At 44.4% G+C, this 27,491-nt stretch overlaps 1 protein-coding gene across 6 annotated transcripts in view; it reads right to left on the bottom strand.

Annotated features, from left to right (window-relative positions):
- CCDC148 (coiled-coil domain containing 148) overlaps positions 1-27,491 on the bottom strand; it is a 198,209-nt gene that overhangs the window by 55,387 nt on the left and 115,331 nt on the right. For all 6 annotated transcript variants that reach the window (XR_013217805.1, XM_077272911.1, XM_077272915.1 and 3 more), the window contains 3 exons: positions 14,755-14,918; positions 11,254-11,349; positions 10,994-11,172 (listed from right to left, as the gene is read on the bottom strand). Coding sequence is in view for 5 of the 6 variants with exons in the window: in XM_077272911.1 (XP_077129026.1) it covers positions 10,994-11,172; positions 11,254-11,349; positions 14,755-14,918 (439 nt within the window). In the remaining variant the exon portion in view is untranslated. The remainder of the gene's footprint in view (positions 1-10,993; positions 11,173-11,253; positions 11,350-14,754; positions 14,919-27,491) is intronic.

Raw genomic sequence — 27,491 nt, 5'->3', positions numbered from 1 at the left:
ACAGGAATGAATCAAGGAATGACTTCTGTGTCAAGAAAATCTCATGGAGAAAAGCGTTTTATCAAATGCAATAAGAAATAGATTGCGGCTGACCAGCAGAGACGAGTTGTCGGCTTATACCGGTCTTTCTTCAGTAATTGACACTTGCTTCTATGGCTGCAAAGGGTTTTTGAAGGTTTTAGTGCAACATTCGCCATTTGACAGTGAATGGTATTCTGCACTGAGCAGTTCCTCTGTTATTCCTCCTGAAAATGCGATAAAAATGTACCAAAATGTTACCGCTGTCTTTATCTAAGAACAGGCCCTTTGACTAGGGGAGTTGTAAAGTCCAAAGGTCCTGCATTCACACATTTACAGGAGGAAAAGAACAGGAATGGAGTCATTCAGAGTTCTAAGAGTGAGAGCTCAAGTATTGTTATTTCAGGTGGAATAAAAGTCAGGAGAGCTGATCCCTTTAATAGGGGTTGATGCATTACATGGGTGCAGTCAGATGACCGTATAAATAGGACTGATATAGGAACGCGGTGATCGGACTGGCTGGTGGCTCTCCGTGCTCGGACTGGCTGGTGGCTCTCCATGCTCGGACTGGCTAGCGGCTCTCCCGACCGGAGCATGACAGCTGCATAGACATGCATGAAGCTGTGAGGCTCGGGTTGGGAGAGCTGCCGGCTGAACTGTGTTCAGATCTCGGTCTGATTTATCCATCTTTCTTACAGTGCACTAACATGGGATAGGTGATAGTTGTTAGTTGTCGAGTTCCTGCCGCTGCACAGGGGGAATCTCGAACCACCTCCGCTGCAGTCCCCCATTCTTCTCCAGCCGCAGTGGAGTCTGCTCAGCAGAGACGCCGGTCCCAGGGTCTGGCTAGGGCAGATACTCTGCGCTTGGTTACTGCTGCTCTTCCAGGCTCAGCCATTGTAGCCAGTACTGGTCAGCGGCGAGCAGACGTCTCTGGGATTAAGTCCTGCTTTTCCCCTTCTGAGCATGCCCAAGGGAGGACCTCTCATTGGAGGTTGGGGGTCACACGCTCAGGTCCTGTAGCAGCTCCAATTGGTCTTCTAGGAAGGTCCTGAAGTTGCTGCAGCTATAAAAGGTTTGCCTGGCCGCACAGCCATGCGCTAGTATCATTTGTGTTTTGTGCTTGTCGCCAGTAATACTCTGCCACTCAGGCTACACGTGGAGAGTGTCCGTTAGCCGTGGGAAATTACATAGGCAGGCAGCTAGCATCAGTGGGGGCAATTAGTCGCTTGGCCTAGCATCTGGTTCCTTCATGTGTGCGGTTAGCACAGAAGAGTTCCAGAGCAAGCACAACCCTAGTTAGGGTTTTAGTCCCACTAATTATTCCACGACTCTGTGAAGTAACAGGGTTTGTGCTGATACTGACCGAGGAACTCGCGTCTAATCTGACACTGTACCGCCATATAGGGATGCCATTTCTCTAGCTGCAGGCTTCTCTCCTGCACGGTGGACCCCGGGCTGCGAACGCACCTATAACAACTCATATATCTACTCGGTGCGTTCCGCCAGCCGTAACAATAGTTTTCTGATTCCTGAAGGTCCGATCATTAGAATATCAACCCCCTAGGAAACCCATTAAAATAGAGAATAAGGATCTGAAATACCCCATTAAAGGAGAGTCCTGCTCTTCCTTGATTGACAGCTCTGGCTTTACAGAAGTTAGAGAAGGGAAGGGATGGATAGAACACAAATAGCTGGGAAGCTGCACTGAACTGCTCAGCAACAAAGAAAGCAGTGAGTGCTTGAGCTTGGTTTGAACAGTTATTTTGTGCTGAAAGCATCACTTTAAAGCTGGGGTTGCATGGAGACTTTCTGCACTATTTTAAGTTGAATGCAGCTCATTGTACTCCTGTCCACCGCAGCCGTCCCAATATGAAAGTTGCGATCTAGCCCCAAAGCCTAAAAGGAACTGGTACACTGGTGCTAGTGTGAGCGTCAGCCGGGGCCGTAGTCATGGCCTGCATAGGTGTCTGCACAAACACGCCCCGGCCACCCGCATCACATAGATTAAGTCCTTCTTCTGACTTAGTACACAAAGCGACAGAGTCTGATTCCAACTTTAAATGTAGAACTTTACTGGTTTTCATATGCAGCACATCCATGTCTGTAACAGCATCAACATACACTGTAGGTCCACACAGCTCACTTCTTTGTCTTTCCCTGTGCGCTTCCCTACATCTTTCAGTAGGTCCCCGGGTCATGCCGTTTCAACCGGCACCACAGCGTCCTCCCTGTTCAGCTTCACTACTTTCAGGAGTTCCCCTCTCTGTTTTGACCAGACATGAGGGCATAAGCCCATGCTGTAAGCTGCCACATGATGAAGCGACCTGCGTCCCTTTCCTTCTGCACCGCATCTCTTTCCTGCTGCACTGCTAGTCCTTTCCTGCTGCACTTCTGGCCCACTGGCCCTGGACGGCTGGGCCCTTTTCTTAAACGTTACGGGGCCCACTGTGTTGCCCCGGGCTCTAGGGCCCTCCGGGACTGCCTGGGCTCTCTGGCCCTCCTGAGCTGTCTGAGCTCTCTGGCCCCACTAACTAAATACAGGAAATGCTCACTATCTTATCCCACAGTGGCCCCTCCTATGTTAACTGTTACTGTTCCTATAAAAACTATAGTACTAAAGTATCTCCATCTAGTGTCCTAATTGACGTACTGCACTTTCCCTACTCACACATCATGTATATACATAGCAGCATAAGGTATTAAAACATATACAATTAGCAACATTTAACAATGTTTAAACGGGACATGCTTGGGGTATAAAGCAGTCTCTGTGACCCCTTACACTAGCTCTAATGCCCAGTTAGGATCATCAGATCATTGGCCCCCTTCGCCACATCACGGTCAGTAAAGTGTTGTACTTCTCCGTAATTTCTGTAGGCTTTCAAGCATCCTACTAAATACCAGCATTACAAGCAGGCAGACTTTCATATCCAGATCTGCAGGTCTTGTTAGTATTCATATGCAGGCAGGAGGAACTTGGCGCAGCACAAAGAACCTGGCACAAGATGGTAGCCATGCCATATGTACTGGCAGTTTTAATTCAGCTAAACTGCAAATGTAATACACTGTGAATATCCTCCAGTACGATCATTCAGGCCTTTTTTGGATAAGTTTTTAAAAAAATATGCGTGCACAGAATGTAAGAGGAAGGAGCAGGTTATTCCCCCAAGGTTAGTTGGGCACAGAAGTGCGTGGAACTCTTTTATCAACTGCTGTTATAACATGCCTGAAATTGGTACATGAAGAATATAGGGGGTAACATCAAATTAGCACATTGTTATAGGGTGACAATGTCTGCCACCCCTGTTTGGTATTTATGGCTGGTTCCTGGCTCCATTAGGGCAGAGCTGGGATCTGTGACTCCAGTATAGCTGCAGTGCCTATAGGGAGAGTGAGGTAGTCTAGGACACACCTCCTGAGTCATCATTGGTTCAGGCTGCTGCGCTTTTCCTCTTCCTATTGGCTACTGAGCACAGAGGGTCAATTTCTATTAGAGGACAGGAAGAGCGACTGTAAAAGTACAGACCAATAAACCACAAGTGAGAAAAAGGATAACCAGGCATTGCAACAAGGAGTGAGTGTTAATAAGGAGGAGTCTGGCAGGGGATGCTTTGTCAATTTTTTTTGGGTGGGGGGGCAATTTGGTAACAACAATTACTGTGTCCATGAACATGGTCAAATTATAGGGAGGGTGCAAGAAGCATATGCCTGGGAACTTCCACTGCTTTGAGTACTCCACGATTGATTTTCCAGACTCAGGCTGCTTCTTTCAATCTATTTGATAAAAGCACAATTTATTGAAAGAACAAAAAGTCTGGTGTGGACAAGTACGCTTTTATACAGTAAGAGGTGAAGAGGTGTCCAAGAATGAGTGGAGTGAAAAGAAATGGAAACTCCAGCACCAGCAAAAAACTAAATTAAAAGTAAACTTTTACTAAGTGAAATAAGACCAAGATGAAGGGATAAGAGAGTTAAAAAAGGTTCTGATTGATAAACTTACAAGTGACCGTTTCTACTGATGCTGACATCACGACGACAGAGCAACGGCTTCACTTCCATTCTGCTTTGTCGACAGGGCGTGACTGCTTGCATCATGCTGATTGACAGTCTGCTCCTCGCTCACTGCCTAACAGCTGGGAGTCAGCTGTCAATCAGCATGACATCAGCAGTCACGCCTTGTCAACAGAGGAGCCCGGAAGAGAAAGAGCTGCTCTGTTGACATGGAGCAGCTGAATCGCCGGCAGGAGCGGTCAATGACCATTCTCTGCCGGCGCCAGGCAGAACAGGAAGATAGTTAGGAGATAACTGCCTGTTTTTTTTAATTTTTTTACTATGGGCTTAAAAACGAAGATAGTCCAGGATAAACCCCTTAAAGCAGTCATCCACCCTGACACTAAAAAGTGACTTTACATTGTCATGCAATCCACTGTTTGCTATAAAGGCCCTTCCCGGCTTAGCCATTATGGAGAATAATATAATACTAATATAAAATATAAATGGCCTGTGTAAAGCTAGTCTTGCACATGCAGATCGGGAATATTATTATTGGTTTTTATATACTGTACTTTGCAATTTACACTTAATGCCGCTTTAATAACCTAGTAAAATATTGCCTATTCTAGGACTTCCTTTCACTGATGATTATACGACCGATAATAAGCCTTTTTTCTTCCTTAACCGATGCAGAACTGGTAATTGAATTTCAGATGTTATATTATCATTTCCTACAATGCTCTGGTATTAGTTGTAATGCTCTAATTCAGAGTAAGTGAAATGGAAACATGTTGTTTTTTTTTTTTCGAGGTTCGGGATGCTCGTGGATTACTCAAATACAATTCTCTATAATCCTTTTGTAGTTACTGTAGTGGGAAATTAAATATTATTTCAGCAAAGTAATAAATACCAGAAATGATAGTACTACAGACCGAGGACACATACAAGGAAAGTCTTGTCGTTCCCGCATATTACTAATTCCACTTTGCCTAAAGGAATTAAACGGTAACGCAGATGTCCGGCTTTCGCGATGTGGTGGGTGTCAGGGCGGAGAAGTTCCAGAAATCTTGTATTTTTATGTGTCGAGTGGTTTTATAGTGAGCGCTGCCTTAGAGTTTTAAGTATGCATTAGAAGGTAAAATACCGTTCTAAAAATAATATTATTCTGCAGACTCTTTTCTGAAAAAAGGACTTGCAAAAACTTTTAAAACTCAGCTGCTAACTCATGGTGTAACAGATAACTCTATTTTTACATAATTATATGGACACAGCATTGAAAGGAAGTAGAACCACCCACATTGTTTGTCGCCATAATTCAAGTTCCTCAAATAAACATCCTCGTAGATGTTTTGTAGAAAAACAAATTATAATATAATATATATATATATATATATATATATATATATATATATATATATATATACACATATATATATATATATATATATATATATATATATATATATATAGTGTATACTGTATATATATATATATATATATAGTGTATACTGTATATATATATATATATATATATATATATATATATATATATATATTATCTTATGAATCTTTTGCACAATGCACTGGCACTTTCTGAGCTGACTATTTTGACTATAGGCTTAATCTATATGGTATTGATTGGCTGTTGGGTACTGCTGTGCTACCTTTTTTGGTGAGTCTTTGTCATCTCCCTGTTATCTTCAAAATGTTTTAATACTTTGTTATGTTATTGTTAGTGATGAGCGAATATACTCATTACTCGAGATTTCTCGAGCACGCTCAGGGGTCCTCCGAGTATTTTTTAGTGCTCGGAGATTTAGTTTTCATCGCCGCAGCTGAATGATTTACATCTGTTAGCCAGCATAAGTACATGTGGGGATTCCCTAGCAACCAGGCAACTCCCACATGTACTTATGCTGGCTAATAGATGTAAATAATTCAGCTGCGGCGATGAAAACTAAATCTCCGAGCACTAAAAAATACTCGGAGGACCCCCGAGCGTACTCGAGAAATCTTGAGTAACAAGTATATTCGCTCATCACTAGTTATGATTGAATAAAATTAATATTTTTATATAAAACTTGGTTCTTTTGGTGCTTTTGTTCTTTATAGGTTTCTCTATCTCTTGTGCACTGAACTGGTATATTACATCTTGGCACCCTGGAATTTGTGTTTGAGGTGCTATTGTGGTGTATATGATTTGAACATTGCAATGTTGCCTGGCAGCCTTACTGAAAGTGCGACACCCGGGAGAAAATGAACTTATTTCTTCCCGAGAGTGAGCACGGAGGGGATACAGGCACCTCTCACTGTACTGTGAGTGATGGCTCTAAGCATGCCCCACCACTGATAGTGACGGGTGTAAGCACGCCCCACCACTGATAGTGACGGCTGTAAGCACGCCCCACCACTGATAGTGACGGCTGTAAGCACGCCCCACCACTGATAGTGACGGCTGTAAGCACGCCCCACCACTGATAGTGACGGCTGTAAGCACGCCCCACCACTGATAGTGACGGCTGTAAGCACGCCCCACCACTGATAGTGACGGGTGTAAGCATGCCCCACCACTGATAGTGACGGCTGTAAGCACGCGCCACCACTGATAGTGACGGGTGTAAGCACGCCCCACCACTGATAGTGACGGCTGTAAGCACGCCCCACCACTGATAGTGACGGGTGTAAGCACGCCCCACCACTGATAGTGACGGGTGTAAGCACGCCCCACCACTGATAGTGACGGCTGTAAGCACGCCCCACCACTGATAGTGACGGCTGTAAGCACGCCCCACCACTGATAGTGACGGCTGTAAGCACGCCCCACCACTGATAGTGACGGCTGTAAGCACGCCCCACCACTGATAGTGACGGCTGTAAGCACGCCCCACCACTGATAGTGACGGGTGTAAGCATGCCCCACCACTGATAGTGACGGCTGTAAGCTCGCCCCACCACTGATAGTGACGGGTGTAAGCACACCCCACCACTGATAGTGACGGCTGTAAGCACGCCCCACCACTGATAGTGACGGGTGTAAGCACGCCCCACCACTGATAGTGACGGCTGTAAGCACGCCCCACCACTGATAGTGACGGCTGTAAGCACGCCCCACCACTGATAGTGACGGCTGTAAGCACGCCCCACCACTGATAGTGACGGCTGTAAGCACGCCCCACCACTGATAGTGACGGCTGTAAGCACGCCCCACCACTGATAGTGACGGCTGTAAGCACGCCCCACCACTGATAGTGACGGGTGTAAGCACGCCCCACCACTGATAGTGACGGCTGTAAGCACGCCCCACCACTGATAGTGACGGCTGTAAGCACGCCCCACCACTGATAGTGACGGCTGTAAGCACGCCCCACCACTGATAGTGACGGCTGTAAGCACGCCCCACCACTGATAGTGACGGCTGTAAGCACGCCCCACCACTGATAGTGACGGCTGTAAGCACGCCCCACCACTGATAGTGACGGGTGTAAGCACGCCCCACCACTGATAGTGACGGCTGTAAGCTCGCCCCACCACTGATAGTGACGGGTGTAAGCACACCCCACCACTGATAGTGACGGCTGTAAGCACGCCCCACCACTGATAGTGACGGGTGTAAGCACGCCCCACCACTGATAGTGACGGGTGTAAGCACGCCCCACCACTGATAGTGACGGCTGTAAGCACGCCCCACCACTGATAGTGACGGCTGTAAGCACGCCCCACCACTGATAGTGACGGCTGTAAGCACGCCCCACCACTGATAGTGACGGCTGTAAGCACGCCCCACCACTGATAGTGACGGCTGTAAGCACGCCCCACCACTGATAGTGACGGGTGTAAGCACGCCCCACCACTGATAGTGACGGGTGTAAGCATGCCCCACCACTGATAGTGACGGCTGTAAGCTCGCCCCACCACTGATAGTGACGGCTGTAAGCACGCCCCACCACTGATAGTGACGGGTGTAAGCATGCCCCACCACTGATAGTGACGGCTGTAAGCTCGCCCCACCACTGATAGTGACGGGTGTAAGCACACCCCACCACTGATAGTGACGGCTGTAAGCACGCCCCACCACTGATAGTGATGGGTGTAAGCACGCCCCACCACTGATAGTGACGGGTGTAAGCACGCCCCACCACTGATAGTGACGGCTGTAAGCACGCCCCACCACTGATAGTGACGGCTGTAAGCACGCCCCACCACTGATAGTGACGGCTGTAAGCACGCCCCACCACTGATAGTGACGGCTGTAAGCACGCCCCACCACTGATAGTGACGGGTGTAAGCATGCCCCACCACTGATAGTGACGGCTGTAAGCTCGCCCCACCACTGATAGTGACGGGTGTAAGCAAGCTCCACCACTGATAGTGACGGGTGTAAGCACACCCCACCACTGATAGTGACGGGTGTAAGCACACCCCACCACTGATAGTGACGGGTGTAAGCATGCCCCACCACTGATAGTGATAGCTGTAAGCAAGCTCCACCACTGATAGTGACGGGTGTAAGCACGCCCCACCACTGATAGTGACGGGTGTAAGCACACCCCACCACTGATAGTGACGGGTGTAAGCACACCCCACCACTGATAGTAACGGGTGTAAGCACACCCCACCACTGATAGTGACGGCTGTAAGCAAGCTCCACCACTGATAGTGACGGCTGTAAGCACACCCCACCACTGATAGTGACGGGTGTAAGCACACCCCACCACTGATAGTGACGGGTGTAAGCATGCCCCACCACTGATAGTGACGGGTGTAAGCACACCCCACCACTGATAGTGACGGGTGTAAGCACGCCCCACCACTGATAGTGATCGCTGTAAGCAAGCTCCACCACTGATAGTGATGGGTGTAAGCACGCCCCTCCACTGATAGTGACGGGTGTAAGCACACCCCACCACTGATAGTGACGGGTGTAAGCACGCCCCACCACTGATAGTGATCGCTGTAAGCAAGCTCCACCACTGATAGTGACGGGTGTAAGCACGCCCCTCCACTGATAGTGACGGCTGTAAGCACGCCCCACCACTGATAGTGACGGGTGTAAGCACACCCCACCACTGATAGTGACGGGTGTAAGCACGCCCCACCACTGATAGTGACGGGTGTAAGCACGCCCCACCACTGATAGTGACGGCTGTAAGCACGCCCCACCACTGATAGTGACGGCTGTAAGCACGCCCCACCACTGATAGTGACGGCTGTAAGCACGCCCCACCACTGATAGTGATCGCTGTAAGCAAGCTCCACCACTGATAGTGATGGGTGTAAGCACGCCCCTCCACTTTGATTGACAGCTCACTCTGCACAGATATGCGGCACCGCAAGCTGTCAATCAATGTGCAGAGCTGTGCTTACATCTGCCACTCACAGCATAGCGAGCGGTGACTGTAGCTGCTCTGTGCACGCCCTTATGACCGAACCCGACGGCTCCCAGGAGGAAATAAGTTAGCTTTCTCCTGGGAGCCGCATTTACAGTAAGGCGGCCAGGCAGCATTGTAATGCTGCCTGTCTGCAGATAACCCTATAACTGCAGGTACGTAGTGCTTTCCAGGTGACAGGTTGACTTTACACCTGTATTTCCACATGTGTATTATTCACAGGCACAAAACACTGAAGACAGAGAAGATAAGCTCAGATTACATTATGATGATGCGCTATGAGGACAATTCTGCAGAAGGGAAGTTAAAGTGTACTTTTCGTTTCAGGTGACTTCAGAATAAGCTGTCATGTTTGTGCACGAGGAATAACAACATATCTGGCCATTATATGACTGTATCCTGCATTTTTCACCAGTTTTCCCCATCACAGGCTCGAACTCGTGTTCCACTATGTCCCTTAGCTAACTGGTGAAAACTGACTGCTATGATGTATCCCATACACGGAGACATGAGGGATTCCTGCTCTCCTGTCTCTATGTAGGAAACGTTCAGAAGAAACAGTACGAAGAACATTATATACCAGTACTGAGCAGTATAGCTGTGGATCCAGCACTGGAGTATGATAACATTTACTAGAAAGCCACACCATCTCTATACCTCTCTCCCACACTTGGTTTCTCCTTCCCATTACCCCTTCCCTTTCTATAGACTTTAAAAGGAAGCTGTAATCTGTTCCCTCAGTGAACTGGCAGTCCATCGCATTTTTAGCAAGACAGATTTTATTACTTTGTCAGAATGAATGATGAGTTCTGAGTGAGTCTGACTTCTAGTGTTAGTCTAGCGCCACATCATCTTCTCATTGTACTTCGTCCAGCGTCACTTCTGAACACCCAGTTGTGCAGGGAAATGCAGAATTAACAAAGCAGCAGCTTCCTGAGCAGCCATGTGACAGAGGACCATTGTGCAGAGAAACAAACAGCACGCACACTGTGCACTGTGAGGATTCTCCGGTGCCGGCGGGGGGGAATCACGTGACCACAACTATGCAATTTGCGTACTTCTGGTCATATTATGACTAGATGTTTCTATCCAGAATTGAGCAACGCTTGACACGTCTAGTTGTAATGTGGCTGGAAGTATGCTGGAAGCTGAGCACGTCTAGTTGGCACGTGACTGCATGTCTGCAAATCATATACTTGCAGTCACGCACCCATGGCCCGTGGTGCCAGCACCAGAGAATCCTCATAGCGCGCATTGAGCACAATGTGAGGATTCACAAGTTTGCCTACTGCCGGAGAACCCCTTTAAGAGAAATTTGAGAATGAATGTTCAGTCCAGGAGGAGAAAGAAGCTGATTTTTCCAACAAGATATATTACAAACTTTCTTATTTTTACATAAACTATCAATTCATGGGGAAAACTATAAGCAAAATGAAGCCTGAAAGGAGGACAGACGGCAGCCCAACAAATGATGTAGGTTTAGGAAAAGCAAGGCGAGAAGGTGAATAACAAGAAACATTGTGTGATGTCTGCTGCACAAGTCTTGGGAGTAGATATTAGTTGGTAAGAAGACATAGGCCACCACATCCCACCTGTCTATGTCTTTGTGCTGACGATTAAGTTCCTCCATCCTGGACTGGTATACACCAACAAGCTGCTGGTAATCAGTCAAAATTGAGGTCTTCAGCTCTGGATATGGACAATATAGCTCCAGGAGAACTGCAGGCACTTCACCGAACTCAAGTGTTTTTTCTTCTGTATCAACACATTCCTGCAAGAAAATGGTTTTACAGCTGAACTATCCGGCATTTTCTGTGCGCGCTATCGCAGACTATAATGAGCATTCAGTTACCTGAAGGTCACGTACTAAAAGTTCATTCTCTAGGGCCCGCTGCTCCTGAATGAGTTTCTCAATTATCGCTTTTTGTTGACTCTTAACAGATTCAACCTATAAATATATATCAAAGGGGAAAGCATTGACATTCGGAATGATGCCGTCAGCAGTAATTATAGATCCGCCACATGGAAATGGGAAATACGGCGACTACCAAAAAACAGACTCCGTCACTGCTACTAACAATATGAAGAAACCGAACGAGAAGTATCATTTACGTTTGCTCAAATAACCACTGAATATTCTCTCATTACTGTAAAATTCATTCTATACCATTATATCATGTACACGTGTAGAAACCTAAGCCCACCTCTATGGGTTGATTGAGCAATGACTTTTCCCAACCATTGGTCTTGGTGATCATGTCCGCTAATCAAACAACAAATGAGCGAAGAAACGCGCTAATGATTGTTCGATCACATATGGTGCCAATGATTGACCTAAACTGGCTATGATCCATAATCAGAGCATGACTCGGACATTATGGACCACTATTGCTATATTCAGGGCTCTGCTAAGATATTAGACATATTCTGTGAGTAAATTAATATTATTACTGATACTAATATCATGTCCGATGACATGAAGTTCCACTTCCTCCTTCCTGTTCTGTGTCTGGCTCTAAGACAACTGGCTCCAACTCCAGCCTCCCACCTCCTACTGGTCTGCCGTAGGGAAAAGATTACCAAGCCCTGACCCACCAACGAAAAATGGATCATCAGCATATTAAAGAAAGGTTCACACCTATACAGTGCACTCTGCTGAGCACCGTAGTCACTTTTATGAAGTCGAAAGAGTCCATTTTTCAGTGTTCATCTTACTCAGACAAGACTAAAAAACGTTGTGACCACCCTTTAGTACATGTCTGGAAAAGACGATCATTGCCAGTACGAAGGTCAGCCTTACAAAAGTGAATGGCTCCGTCAGTGGTTTGCCAGAAAAAAACAAAATTCCAACGGAAATCCCAACGCAGTATTCATTCGTACGGAGGGTAGGTGCACACAAAAAATGGTCCGATTATCCTGATGAGGCTTTGATCATAGTGGGATCAGTTCTTATAGGTGGAGAGATAAAAAAAATGGTTTTCCCACCTTCTCGATTCTGCTAGTCCATGAACATCGGACCGTACTCGAATGTCATCTAAGTCTGATCTGATGTTTTCCAAGGACCAACGGACTTGCACTGCCGATTTTGATCCAACATTCGGATCAAAATCAGACGTGTCACCGATTTTTTCTGACGTGCACAGCTCCATAGAATAACATGGGTACTGGCGCAATCCATGAAAATCAAAGACAGAACTCGTCCGATATAATCTGTCGTGTACACGAGCCCTAAGACTATCTTTTTCAGGATCATGAAGAAAAAGCTAAATCCAATGACCAATAATTGTTTAACCCTTTACTTCTTAGTTTAGTATATTGGATTATCTTTTTTTAATATTGTATCTCGCACTACAAATTTGCAGGGATTTCACAGTTACATATTTAATTTGAAATAAAATCTACACATTACAACATGTCATATTCTCACACTGCAAATTACCTACTTCTTTCTGTTTAAAGATTACATTTTCCTTTATAGAACATCTGTCACAATCTTAGGAATTGTATTCACTTGGGAGTGATAGAGTACGGTAAATTATGTAAGTTACGTGAATAAAAGAAGTATAACATGCAAAACATATAACATAAAGGGGAATCTATTAATCCATTTTCACCACTTTTCCATCTCTCTCGTGAAAAAAGTCATTGGGTTTTTAGTGAGAGGGGGTGCAGTCAACAACATTAAGACATGAAATAAATAAAAGTCAGTCAGCAACGGATGTTGAACTGAAGCTGATCTACAGATCTCGGTAGCGGCTGCTACATGCTGAACTGAAGCAGATCTATAGATCTTGGTAGTGGCTTCTACATGTTGAACAGGAGCTGATCTACAGATCTCGGTAGCGGCTGCTACATGTTGAACTGAAGCTGATCTACAGATCTCGGTAGCGGCTGCTACATGTTGAACTGAAGCAGATCTATAGATCTTGGTAGTGGCTTCTACATGTTGAACAGGAGCTGATCTACAGATCTCGGTAGCGGCTGCTACATGTTGAACTGAAGCTGATCCACAGATCTCGGTAGCGGTTGCTACATGTTGAACTGAAGCTGATCTACAGATCTAGGTAGTGGCTGCTACATGTTGAACTGAAGATGATCTACAGATCTCGGTAGCGGCTGCTACATGTTGAACTGAAGCTGATCCACTGATCTCGGTAGCGGCTGCTACATGTTGAACTGAAGCTGATCTACAGATCTCGGTAGCGGCTGCTACATGTTGAACTGAAGCTGATCTACAGATCTTGGTAGTGGCTTCTACATGTTGAACTGAAGCTGATCTACAGATCTTGGTAGTGGCTGCTACATGTTGAACTGAAGCTGATCTACAGATCTCATTAGCGGCTGCTACATGTTGAACTGAAGCTGATCCACAGATCTTGGTAGCGGCTGCTACATGTTGAACTGAAGCTGATTTTCAGATCTAAGTAGCAGCTGCTACATGCTGAACAGGAGCTGATCTACAGATCTCGGTAGCGGCTGCTACATGCTGAACAGGAGCTGATCTACAGATCTCGGTAGCGGCTGCTACATATTGAACTGAAGCTGATCTACAGATCTCGGTAGCGGCTGCTACATGTTGAACTGAGGCTGATCTACAGATCTTGATAGTGGCTGCTACATGTTGAACTGAAGATGATCTACAGATCTTGGTAGCGGCTGCTACATGTTGAACTGAGGCTGATCTACAGATCTTGGTAGTGGCAGCTACATGTTGAACTGAAGATGATCTACAGATCTCGGTAGCGGCTGCTATATGTTGAAATGAAGCTGATCTACAGATCTCGGTAGCGGCTGCTACATGTTGAACAGAAGCTGATGTACAGATCCCGGTAGCGGATCCTACATGCTGAACAGAAGCTGATCTACAGATCTCGGTAGCGGCTGCTACACTTTGAACAGGGCTGCGCTGATTGGCTGCATTCAATGTTTAAATCCCTAATAACAGGCAATTGGAAGATGTGCTGTGGGTCAGCCCCTCATCAATCTGATTATCATGACCTATGTCATCGATATTAGATCCCTGGAAACGTCATTTAATTGTAATGTCTCAGCAATAACAGAACCCGTGAAGCTAGTGTTAACACAGCTCTAGTAAAAAAATAAAATAAAATAACAATAGAGATAATGATGTTTGGATGAGCTGAAGAGTGAAAAATGATCAACTGCGAAAAAAACAGAGAAGTCTGAAATCACGGTATTCTGGGGTATCATTATTCATAGGATCAATGTGATTAATCAAGAGCATAATAAATAAAAATAGAATAAGATAACAAGAAATATTCAGACTCAAACCATGCAAATGCAAAGCAATAAGAGAATAAGGAATTTGATGTAACAAAGGTAAGACACTAACCTCCTTCATAATATTCACCGGATCAAAGTCATTTTCCATTTGGGACTGGAGAAAAGAGTGATGTTGTAATTGACAAATCCGGTGTTTCAGATCGTCCCTCAGCTGCCAGATGGGATGTACTGTGCATGCTTTATACTCATCTCGCTCCTCGGATAATTGCTGTTCTGCTTCCAAACAGAAAGTTTTATCACTTAATGGCAAGTGAAAAATTAAGCCCTTGACTGCCGGCAGGAGCGTCGCTGCATGGAAGAGTGTAGCTTAGAGGCTCCTCTGGGAAAGCCGAGGTTAAGCAAGTTAACTTCCACAATCCTTTTTATCTGTCTATATAGCTTCTCTTGTTTTTAGTGTATGATTGGTCTTCGTATCAGATACATTTAGAACGTATATAGAATACTTTTCCCATTGGAAGTAATAGTAAACATTTTTCGATAACTTTCAAAGAAAGAAAACTCTTTAGGCAGTGCAGTGTTTTTCATGGATGGAATACGTACACATTATAGTCTGTGACTGTTTACATGTCCGTGTTATTTGGGGGCGATAAAAATGACGGACATATGAATGGGGCCTAAGTTCTGTTTTCAAGATAAAAAGCATTTAAAGGGGTTGTCCAACCAATACAAAATATTTTGGAAAGGGCTCAGATTGGTATAAAATTAAAAATTAATTGATGGCCGCGCTCACGGATTCCCCGCAGTTCATGCTCTAATCCTTACCTGGATCTCGGTTTCCTGGTTCCGACTGCACACACTGGAAATGTCCAATCTCAGGATGATCACTAGATCAGGATCACTGTTCAGCCATTGATTGTCTGAGTTGGCATTTCTGATGTGTTGATACAGAGCCAGAAAGTAGAAATCAGAAAGGAATGAATAATTATCGGAATAAGAGCTACAGGGAGTCGGTAAGGGAGAGGATCAGTTCTTTTCTTATTTTAGAATACCAGTCTAAGCCATTTTCAAAATAAAATTTGATTGTCTGGAAAAACCTTTTAACCCCTTAGTGACGGAGCCAAATTTTTTAAATCTGACCAGTGTCACTTTATTTGGTAATAACTCTGGAACGCTTCAACAAATCCCAGTGATTTTGAGATTGTTTATTTCGTGACACATTATACTTTATGATAATAGTAAGTTTAGGTCGATTATGTTTTGTACTTATTTATAAAAAATATCCAAATTTGAGAAAAATTATAAAAAAATAGCAATTTTCAAATTTTGAATGATTATCCCTTTAAGCTAGATAGTCATACCACAGCAAAACATTAATAAATAACATTTCCCGCATGTCTGCTTTACATCTGCACTGTTGGCATGACAGAAATGAAAAAGTGTATTTTTACCACCTAAATGCCTCTAACTTCTGAACAGGTTACAACAGCCGGCAGATTGTAAGGCCGCTATTTGGTCATGAATTGCCATGGCAAACATCAGGGCCACACAACCATGGTCTGAGGGCACCACTTGGGATAAAGAGGAAGCCCCCACAGTCTGTTAACCATTTATAATGATGTAGTCACTATTGACAGCAGCATCTAAGAGGTTAAACAGATTTGGACGGTACAAACACTGATTGTAGCTGATGCAGCAAGTTGTCAGCTATAGTGTACAGCCGACAGCTGCGGGATTGTCACATTTATGGGGAGGCTATTCTCTTATATCTCAGGTCAGTTAAAAGATGTATTGTCTGCCATTAAGGGGTTAATATTTCAAAATTGGATAAATCACTCCAAAAGCTGACAATCTGCTTATTAAAGGGGTTTGTCCACTACTAGACAACCCTTCATTACTGGGCTGAGAGAGGAAAATAAAAAGTAAATTGATACTCTTGAAAGGACGGTTTCTCACACTTCCCAACCGGATGTTGATGTTAAAAATGGTACAGACTGGGTCTTTGCTCTACTGGTCACTTTATCAACAAAACCTCAAAATCAATTTACTCCCTCCAGACAATTAGAGAAAACTATCCCGAAACTGTGCATCCTTTTACTTGTCTATCTTCAGTGAGCTACATAGGAAAATGTATCCCAATTCTTCCTCCGAACTTTTCACGGAGCTGTGGGCTCTTCTGCCATCACAACAGGCAGCACTTCTGCTCCCTACAGATACACGCCTAGAATTTAATGCCACCATTTCTGGTTGAATGCTCTAAATACCTGATACTGACACTTCTGACTTAACTGGCCATGTTGGCTTATTCCCTAAAAAAAAACGCTTCCATCTGCGAGATATGATGAAATGACCTTAAAGAGGATCTGTCAGTGGGATCTACCCTCTTAAGCCGTCCATATGGACATATGGTCATAGAAAACTCCATAAAATGATACCTGGATATCTGAGATCCAATGATGTGATCCACATTTTTCTTAATATGTAAATGAGCTGTTAAGATCTATGGGCCGGACATAGATCTCCCTAAAAATGTGCCACCAAAGCTTATTTTAAATGAAAGGGGACATTACCAGTGCGAGACATGTAATGACTAATGGTCTGCTTCGTGTTTTTTGAGGACGATTAAAATAACAGATGACTAAATGAGGCCTAAGTTTTGTTTTTAAGAAAAGGAGCATTTAAAAGGGGCCCATACAAAATATTTAGAAAAGGGCTTTGAGAGGTGTAAAATTAAAAATGAATTGATGCCCGCGCCCACGGATTCCCCACAGCTCAGCTCATGCCCTAAGGCTCTGATCCTTACTTGGATCTCCGCTTCCGGGTTCCATCTGAACACACTGGAAATGTGCTATCTCAGGATGAGTCGGGTCACTGATTGGCTGAGTTGGCATTTCTGATGTATTGATACTGAGCCAAGAAAAAGAGATCAGAAAGGAATGAGTAATTTTGGATAATTGCTGGATTGACAGCTGAGGGGAAAAAAGCTGTCCACTAGTAACACCCCCTATCACTTAAAATAAGCTCTGGAGGGAGATTCTCTAGAGAGATCTACGTCCGGCCCATAGATCTAAACAGCTCATTTAAATAATAAGAAAAATGTGGCTTTCTTTGTAAAAAGACTGTTATGTTAGAGTAGCAACTCACTTGGGATAATAGGTAAAGCTAAAAACTGGACCCTGCCTGTTCCTGTACAGACTAGAGATCATCCTGACCCTGCAGTCCCTACAGGTTACTGTGTGAGCAGAGATAGCCCTAACCCCATATTAAAAGATAGCAACTCAGACCTATGGTGCCTGAAAGGCTGTTGAGTGCTTCATGTTCCTCTTAAAGAACCGGAGGGCAGAGCAAAGTGTGAATTACCTACAAAAGGAAAAGTGTGATGAAAAAGGAAAGATCCCAGAGTGAGTAAAATAAACAACAAAATAAAGTATAAAGAACGTACTGTTAGATAATGTGTCTACTTACTAAAAAGAAACAGAAGCTAGGTTCAGAGTACAGAACAGAAACAGCAAATAGATAAACCTCAGCTGGAATTTCACTGATGGGCATTAAACTACAGCAGCATGGCTGAACATCCAAAAGAAACTATCACCAGCAGGGGGAAAGAAAGTAAAGACGCACCCGAAAGGTGATAGGGCAGACAAATGAAAACACTTGTATGATGCTAAACAGACTGTAGTCAGAATAACAGAACCTAAATACCAAGAGAAAAGTTGTGTCTGCTGTGGCTCGACTGACAGAGAAGCCGACACAGGTTCAAGGGCTCAAATCCAGGAGCATCAGTATCATTTTATTCAACGTTCTATGACCTACATACCCGTACAGATGGCTTAGGAGGGCTGATCCTACTGACAGATTCCCTTTAAGGATCTGTCCAATAAAGCTTGTAAGTGCTGATCTGAAGCTAGCCGGATCTGTACTGCGCCCACCTAGCTTTCGTGCTGTTGTGCTCATCCGATGCTGTAGAGACAAAGCTACCCAACACAGCAGAATCAGTCGCGATGATGCAGCTGCCCTGAACTGTCAATCAAGCAGAAGCACTGCCTCCACCAAGCACGACTCCAGGAGGCCGGTTAGTGGTGCGCCCCTGAAAAGTGGTCATGGAACAAACCCTTTAATTCTGAATCATTGGCTTCTGCTTGTTACCTTGATTGCACAGTAAGTATAATATAAAATAATACTCTGGTGGCGCATTTACCTTCAAGTAATGAAGCAGCTTGTTGTCATTCTTAGGAAAACTTGAAATGCACATGACCCTTTTCCCTTGATGAGTATCTAACATGTATAATACATGGAACAGAAATTTAAGACTGCGCGGTGAAAGAATACATTTATAAAACTGCTTGATCCAGATTCCTACACGCTGTCACCTGCGGTGTGTTAACAAGGTGTTTCCTTCTTCCCCTTAGTCTATGTTTTATTAATGCGGCTGCTCCGTGCTCTCGTGTATTACTGTCAATTTGTTCTGCTGATATCATTCCACAGTCTCCATGTCTGCTCCTTGGAAGTTTCCCGTATTCTATTCAGTGTTTGTCAGATATTATTTGCTGTTGATTTTCTCATTTGCATGGTTAGCTGTAGCTCATGTGTATGTCTTTTCTGTTCTGTTGTTGGTTCTGTACGATTGGAAGCGGCAGAAGAGATGTGGACTGAATGCATGATTATCGGATCCAAGAGTCTTTCTACAAGGATTTCACTTTGGGGTTTTAAAGGTAAGGTACTGCGTTTGTAGATCATTAATAAATCACTGTAATGTAGCATAACATGCTGCTATAACCAAGTTTTAAATGCATGTGAAACAGATTTCGTCTGTTATATGAGTTTAAAGAAGGAACTGGGGGCTGACATCTTGGTTTCACAGCAGTTCACGACACTAATAGTGTCATTTTACGGCACCCCATGGACATAGGAGATAATAGACCGGCGCGGACCCTATCTATAACATTGTAGCTGCTTTAGCAGTGAGCTGGGCACGCCTCTGTGGGCTGCACAATTCACTGCTGTAGGTGTGACTAGCAGCCATTTTATTATAGCCCAGTGCTCTCTGCCGAGCTCCACTTACTCTCTATCACAAGAGAAATGTGCACTGCCCCTCTGTACTCCAGGCACTGGGCAGACATCCTCTGCCCCTCACATGCTGCCCTGTGTGCTTCTCCTGCTGTGTCTCCGCCTCCCCCCTCACACACAGTCCTGGTGATCTCTGGTAAGCTGCATTCCCAGCCTGCAGAGAGGTGACACCTGACACCTCTCTCTGCCATACAATGTATCTCTCCCCTCCCGCCACAATGCCTGGCCATTCACTGCAGACTTGGAGCTCCTTCTTATCTTACTGAGGGATGAGTCACAGACACCTCTGCACAGACAATGCTGCTCCATACACATCACATAAACTCTGTAACTGTGCTTCTGATGCACTAACTGCTGGTGATAGCAGATCACAGGGCAGTCACACACAAAATGGCTCTGCCCTGTGATGCTGCTCTTCATTCTGCCCTAGGGATATTAGACCACCCAAAAGGGGAGGGAAATGCTGATGTCAGCAGTTACTGCCCCAATTTTCCAGCTAACAGTAAAGCTGGTAAGTCTTACTATAGCTGCTTGAGGTCTAAAACGGAAAATGTCCCCCTAGTGGTCAATATATATATTTGTAAGAAAATATATAATATTTTTCATATAGAAATGTTTGCAAACAGTGCAAACATTGCATTAATACATTTTATTTACTATTTTAAGCTTAATTTCACAAAAAAACAAACTACAAAAAAACTGGTGGCACCTTCCCTTTAACCTATCAAAATGGGACAGGTACAGACAAATAGACATGGGCGATTTCTAATGTAACTAAGGAACAGAATATGCAAATATAGGTCCAAAATGAATTGTAATGTCCTAGGGTTTGATGGATGGCTCATGGTTCAGAAAGAAATTAATTATTTTAGAGGATTAGGGTGGCAAAAAATCCTGCACTGCAGGGGACACTTATTATTAAAGGGAATCTTTGTCAGCATGTTTTTTCTATGAAATCTGACAGCAGGACGTTGTAGGGTCAGAAACCCCGATTCCAGTGATGTATCACTTAGTTTACTGGGCGCAGCAGTTGTTATAGAATCACAGTTTTCTCTGCTGTAGATCTAGCAGAGCTTGAATGCTGAGCTGTGCATAACCCCGCCCACACCCCTGATTGGTAGAAATCTGCCAATCAGCGGTGGGGGTGTGGATGGACCAGGAGACACGAGACATCTAGTCCTCTAGTAATAATCTTCTGCTAATAAAACAATACATTTTTTGAAACTGCAAAACACAGCCCAGTAAGTGACATGGTATCTGCCCCTACATTATGCTGTTCTCAGTTCACACGGCAAAAACCTGTTTCATTAAAAGGAGCAATAAACTAAAACACTTTTTTAGATAAGCAAGAATTTGGTTGCCCTCAGCATTTTCTTAAGTCAGTCTTCTGCAAATCTTACAGAGAACAATGGGGTTAATCTCCTAAATTACATCTTGCCTTTTTCCTCACCTCCTTTAGAAATTAAATCAATGAAATTGGAGCTTGAAGATCTTTTGCTCCACTGCAGAGAGTGGAGGTTACTGCTGCAGACAGTTGTCTTAAAGCCACACACAAGACAGAGAAGAGGAGGACAGAAATGGCTGAGCTATGGGTCATCTTTATTTGTACTATAAGACAAAATATGAACAAGGGAAAAAAGGAGAATAAGGGAGAAATTACCGGCATATGTTTTTAAAGTGAACCTGACAGCTAATACATGCTGCCTGACCCTTGAGCAGTAAGTATCAGACACACTTGCTTAACAATTTCATCCGCCTGGGAATCTGATAGTCTCTCCCTGCAGGTGTGTGTTGGGCGAGACCTGTCAGTCATTAGCAGAGGGCGGGGAGAAGCAGTCGGGGACCCGCCTGTCTGACTAGTCCCCGGTTGCTTTTAAAGTATGTTTTTCTCTGAAAAATTGCAGTGCTCAGAGTCAAGCATACCTGGCTGCACTCATACAGCCCGTTCCTGATACCTGAGGCCCGTACATGTGTCAGCAGTCAGGTTCCCTTCAAGTTTTTGTGCACTTTCTGTACTTAGTGTTCTTCATTGTGGTTTGTTCTGATGAAGAAGCAAGAATACTTTGAAACGCGTAGACAAATAAAAAACGGATCTAAACTCTCTTGGTGTCCTATCACATGTTGGACCATTGGAAGAACGGATTTACATCCACTTTCCCTCTAAGCTTGCATCCTAGCGTTCCTTTAGTGCAGCCCCATTAAAAGGGAAATCAAATCTCAGCTATCCAATGCTGCCATTGAGAGGTCAATGTAGCCCCCTATTAGATTTATAGATAAATACAGATAAGCAATATCCGTATTCACATACACACAGTGAGGTCATTTTTTAGGAAGCTAAACCCCCTTTGAGTTTGCTTTCGGGGTGTAGGAGGAAACAGGAAACTCAAACAAACTCCATGATGATGTTGCTTTTGATCAGTATGAAAGGAGAAATCCAGGAAGAGTGCTCATAAAACTGTGCTAACCACTGAGCCCCATCTAACTTGTGGCATTATTCATACCCATGCACATAGCCTGACATGTATATATTTTCCCAATTTACTTTTCTCGCTTACCAGAGATAACGTCTTCTATGTATGAGACATTACTGCCCAAGATTCCTTCCATTCCTCTTATCACAGAGTCTTACCTTTCTTTATATCTGGCAGTAACATTACAATCCTGGGTCCCATGCCAGCCCTTATCTGCAACTCCCACTCCCTCATCAAAGAACAGTTTGTGTATCGAGCACAGAGCATATTCGGTTCCCACAGCTTTGTGACATCTTATTTTATATCATAAATCACATGGAAATGTTTTTCTGGTGCTGCACGTCGCATCCGTATAATGTATAATAGCAGGTTATTGCCAATTCTGTCCTTCACTAGTCACATGTCCTTGCCTTGCAGGAAAAAAAAAAAGTTGTGGACCTGTAGCTCCTGCTGATGACTTAAGTTTTGCTTTTCACTCAATGTCCTGAGTTTGACTCCTGACTCGTCTGACCATTCCTGGCATGTCGTCGCTTGGCCATGGTTTGTTGCTAGGCTTGATCTGAGTACAGCTAATCCGCCCTCCCAAACACAACGTCTTTGCTACAGTTTTTGAAAATCGCAGCAAATGATGCGGTTGGTACAGAAGTGGCAAAAATACTCACCGCGGCAGCAACATGCTTGTGTCAGAGTGGCAAAAATACTCACCGCGACAGCAACATGTGAGTATCAGAGTGCCAAAAATACTCACCGCGGCAGCAACATGTGAGTGTCAGAGTGGCAAAAATACTCACCGCGGCAGGAACATGTGAGTGTCAGAGTGGCAAAAATACTCACCGCGGCAGGAACATGTGAGTGTCAGAGTGGCAAAAATACTCACCGCGGCAGGAACATGTGAGTGTCAGAGTGGCAATAATACTCACCGCGGCAGCAACATGTGAGTGTCAGAGTGGCAATAATACTCACCGCGGCAGCAACATGTGAGTATCAGAGTGGCAAAAATACTCACCGCGGCAGCAACATGTGAGTGTCAGAGTGGCAATAATACTCACCGCGGCAGCAACATGTGAGTATCAGAGTGGCAATAATACTCACCGCGGCAGCAACATGTGAGTATCAGAGTGGCAATAATACTCACCGCAGCAGCAACATGTGAGTATCAGAGTGGTAAAAATACTCACCGCGGCAGCAACATGTGAGTATCAGAGTGGCAAAAATACTCACCGCGGCAGCAACATGTGAGTATCAGAGTGGCAAAAATACTCACCGCGGCAGCAACATGTGAGTATCAGAGTGGCAAAAATACTCACCGCGGCAGCAACATGTGAGTATCAGAGTGGCAAAAATACTCACCGCGGCAGCAACATGTGAGTATCAGTCTTTTGGCAACATGTCATGTGAAGATCTAACGTTCTCGCCTGTTGATACACATTAGACTGGTTCCACCGACTTTAGTGTAGTGCGAGGGTCTTCAGGATTTTTTTTAATCTGTCAGTAGAATCAACCCTCCTAAGTCATCTACATGAGCATACAGATCATAGAAAACTGAATAAAATAATACAATGTGAAAGAAAACTGGATCCGCGCTACAGTGCTGCAAAAACAACTCGAAATATGCACTAGATATACGCTTAGATAATGCACAGTAGATAAATCCCCAGAGGGATGATTGCTTCAATGCCCAGTAATACACAGGACACCAAATGTGTACAAATACCACGACCCACTAGTCAGAACTGCGACCTGAACCAGCATCAGAGATGTACCTGGAGAGCCAGTGAAAAAGATGCCGCACTAACCGTTATGATCCAGTACCCGGTAAATGATGATGGAGGTGGGTCCGGTAGAAGGTGGTGTCCTGTCGGGCTGGTGTGCGGGCAGATGGACGAAGGGGCAGGGTGCCGTGCGGGAGAGCTGCGCAGAGCCAGGGACAACTCCGGCCAGTAGCGTCCCTGGATACGAGCGGGAGCTGACCAAGGGAGGAGCTCGCTGGCACAAGGCTCAGCGTGTGACGTCACTGAGCTTGGAGAAAGTACGGGGTACCGCAGGAATCAAACCGACGCGTTTCGAAGGAGCGGCGTCCTTCTTCATCAGGGTTACTGATCCCTGAGAATGCCCCGCTATTTAACCCCCCAAGGTGTCACTCAAACTGCCCGGCCCGCCCTATACGCCCGTTACTATAATAGTGTCCATTGGAAGTACAAATAATATAGGATGTAATAAAAGATATATATATATGGGAAGAATGGTCTGCAAAACCATGTAATAAAGAAAGTGATATAGACCTCATAGAAGTTACAGCTCGTGTAGGGACAACCTATATGCGAGACACATATAGTGCCGGTGTAAGACAGTACTACTGCAATAAATTAAGTGAAATTTGGTAAAATGGATGAAAACAAATCTTTAATAAATACTAAGTTAAAATTAGAATTAATGTTAGAATTAATGTTAGATAAACACTGATTAAAACCAATAAAATAAGACAAATAAAAAGGGAAAAGACGGGAGAGGATACGAAATAAAACCAATCAAGGACCAGGGAGATGATACGCTACCCCAAGTGCGCTAGGACCCCAAAAGAAAAAGAAACAAAAAAATAATAATAAAAAATATATAAAATATATTGGCCTAAAAAGCAAATATTTCAAGCCCATGATTAAGGCCTTTAGGTGCAAGGCTGTTAAGGGAAAAGATCCAATGGGATTCGGCCCTGGACATGGCTTTAATCAGATTGCCTCCTCTTAAGTTTTGTTTTACTTTTTGAATACCCCAAAATACAATGCCCCTGGTGGATTTACCATGCCTCTCACTAAAGTGACGGGAAAGTGGGTGGCCCAAGAAGCCTTTATGGATATTGGTGAAATGTTCCTTTATCCGGACCATCATGGGCCTCTTGGTGCGGCCAACGTAAAGTTTTCTGCACGGGCACTCAATGGCGTATATGACCATAGAAGAAGCACATGTAATGTTGTCTCTGATGGTATATTCATTCTTATCATCCATATCTGAAAAAGTGGAACGACGTGTCTTCTGGAAGGATGTATGCCGGCACCCGTGACAAAATCCGCATGGTGTAAACCCTGTCTTGATGTTGATAGAAGCCTCCGATACTTGTTTACACTTAGAGTATTGTCTTGTGGTGGGGGCTATAGTACTGCCCAGGGATTAAATACAAATCTTGGTAGGGGTGGCAAAAATTCCCCTATGATTTTGTCCCCCTGAAGTATAGTCCAATGTTTGTGGATAATGGACCTAAATTTGGTGTGCCCAGCATGGAATTTGGTGATGAAGGGTAGCTGATGGATCTGGTCCTGAATATTCGTTGGCTGGTTGGTAAATTTACCTTTATGTAATATGGCATCCCTGGGTGTCTCCATGATGTCATTCTTGGCCCGTTCCAGTAATCCTCGAGGGTAACCCTTATCCAAAAATTGTTGGGTAAGGAGGGCAGAGTCCTTCTTGAAGTCTTCCAAAGTAGTGCAGTTCCGTCTGATTCTTGTGTACTGGCTCTTGGGCACATTCGTGAGCCAGACTGGAAGATGGCAGCTGGTCATGCCAATAAAACTGTTGGAGTCCACCTCCTTACGATAGCATTTGGTGAATAACTGGTTGCTCTCTATGAAGATGCTGAGGTCCAGAAAGTTTATACATGTCGTGCTAGTAGTGGGTGTGAACTCCAACCCAAAGGTGTTATTGTTTAGATTAGATATAAAAAGGTCCAGCTCGGCCTTGGGGCCATCCCAGATGAAGAGCACGTCGTCGATGAAACGACGCCAAAGAACCAGACCTGTACGGAGGTTACCGGATGGAAAAATGCAGGACTCCTCCTACTTGGCTACAAAAAGGTTGGCATACGCGGGAGCAAACCGTGTACCCATTGCAGTACCACAGGTTTGCAGGAAGAAGTCACCTTCATACCAAAAATAGTTGTGCTGTAAGATGAATTGGATGCACTCTTCGATAAAGGAAACCTGGGTACTCGGATATATATCCAGAGTTTGAAGGTACTGCCCTGCAATTTGACAACCCATTTTTTGGTCGATTACTGTATAGAGTGATTTTATATCCAGGGTGCCTAGAAAGTAGTGGGATTCCCATTTAATTTTTTCAAGGGTACGAAGAATGTGGCCCGTATCCTTGAGGTAGGCCGGTATGAGTTGCATGCACTTCTGTAAGTGCATGTCCACATAGAGGGACAGATTTGCTGTTAAGCTGTTGATCCCCGAGATAATAGGCCTACCTGGTGGGCATGTAGCATTCTTGTGCATCTTGGGGATGTGGTAAAAGATGGCCAAGCTGGGATCTTTATTGAATACGAAACCAAATTCTTTTTTGTTAAGTATACCCAGGGATTGGCCTTTTAGACACAAAGATTTAAGTTTATTGATAAACTGCAGTGTGGGGTCACTTTTCAGTTTCCTGTAGGTGGTAGTGTCACTGAGTAGACGAATTGATTCATCGTGATACATGGCTAGATCCATGATCACAATACCTCCTCCCTTATCCGCAGGGCGAATAACAATGCTGTTATTACTCTGAATGTCTTTAATTGCTTTTTTCTCAGCATTGGTTAGGTTACAGGGAATATATCTGGGCTTCACTCTTTGTAATTTCCTGATATCATTCGTGACTAGTTTGTCAAAAGTTAGAAATGCCTCGGAATGCTCATGTATAGGGTTAAAGGAAGAGGGATTAGCCAATGTAGTATGAATGTATGTGTCAGGAATGGGGTTGGTATTTCTTGTGGATAATTTTTCCTTTTTGAGAAAGAATTTTTTTATAGCTAAATTCCTCAGATATTTCTTCATACTTATGTAGAGAGAAAATGGTTTCCCCACAGAAGTAGGGGCATATTTCAAGCCTTTTTGAAGAAGGGATGTCTCATTATTAGTAAGATTGTGGGAACTTAAATTAAATATTTTTTGTGGATACTTCACCATAGGACTTATTTTAGTTTTGGTGAGTTTCCTCCCCCTCCTGCCCCTCTTAGTTTTGTAGACCTTACCCGGAAAAAATCCTGATTCACCGGTAGGTGGGTCTTAGACTTTGCATGCTGTTTCAATGTTGTGCTAGCACCCCTATTTCTGTTAAGAAGCGTAGGCCTTTGTCCAATCTTAGAGGTGGTGTTCCTGGTGGGTCTAGAAGACAGGTTGCCGGACGTGCTACCACTCGGTATTATAGTTGGACCCCCAGATTGTTTCTCTGCAGGTCTAATTTGAGTAGATGTGCTACGATGGGTGGCCTGTTGGGAGGTACGTTGCTGTTCACCGTTATGTGTATTATTATGCATAGTAGCGGGAGCTATGTCTCC

Source organism: Ranitomeya variabilis, chromosome 7, assembly GCF_051348905.1.
Source record: "Ranitomeya variabilis isolate aRanVar5 chromosome 7, aRanVar5.hap1, whole genome shotgun sequence".
NCBI classification, from domain to species: Eukaryota; Metazoa; Chordata; class Amphibia; order Anura; family Dendrobatidae; genus Ranitomeya; species Ranitomeya variabilis.
The sequence above is the reverse complement of the archived record's forward strand: the minus strand, read 5'-3'. Positions and strand labels throughout refer to the sequence as shown.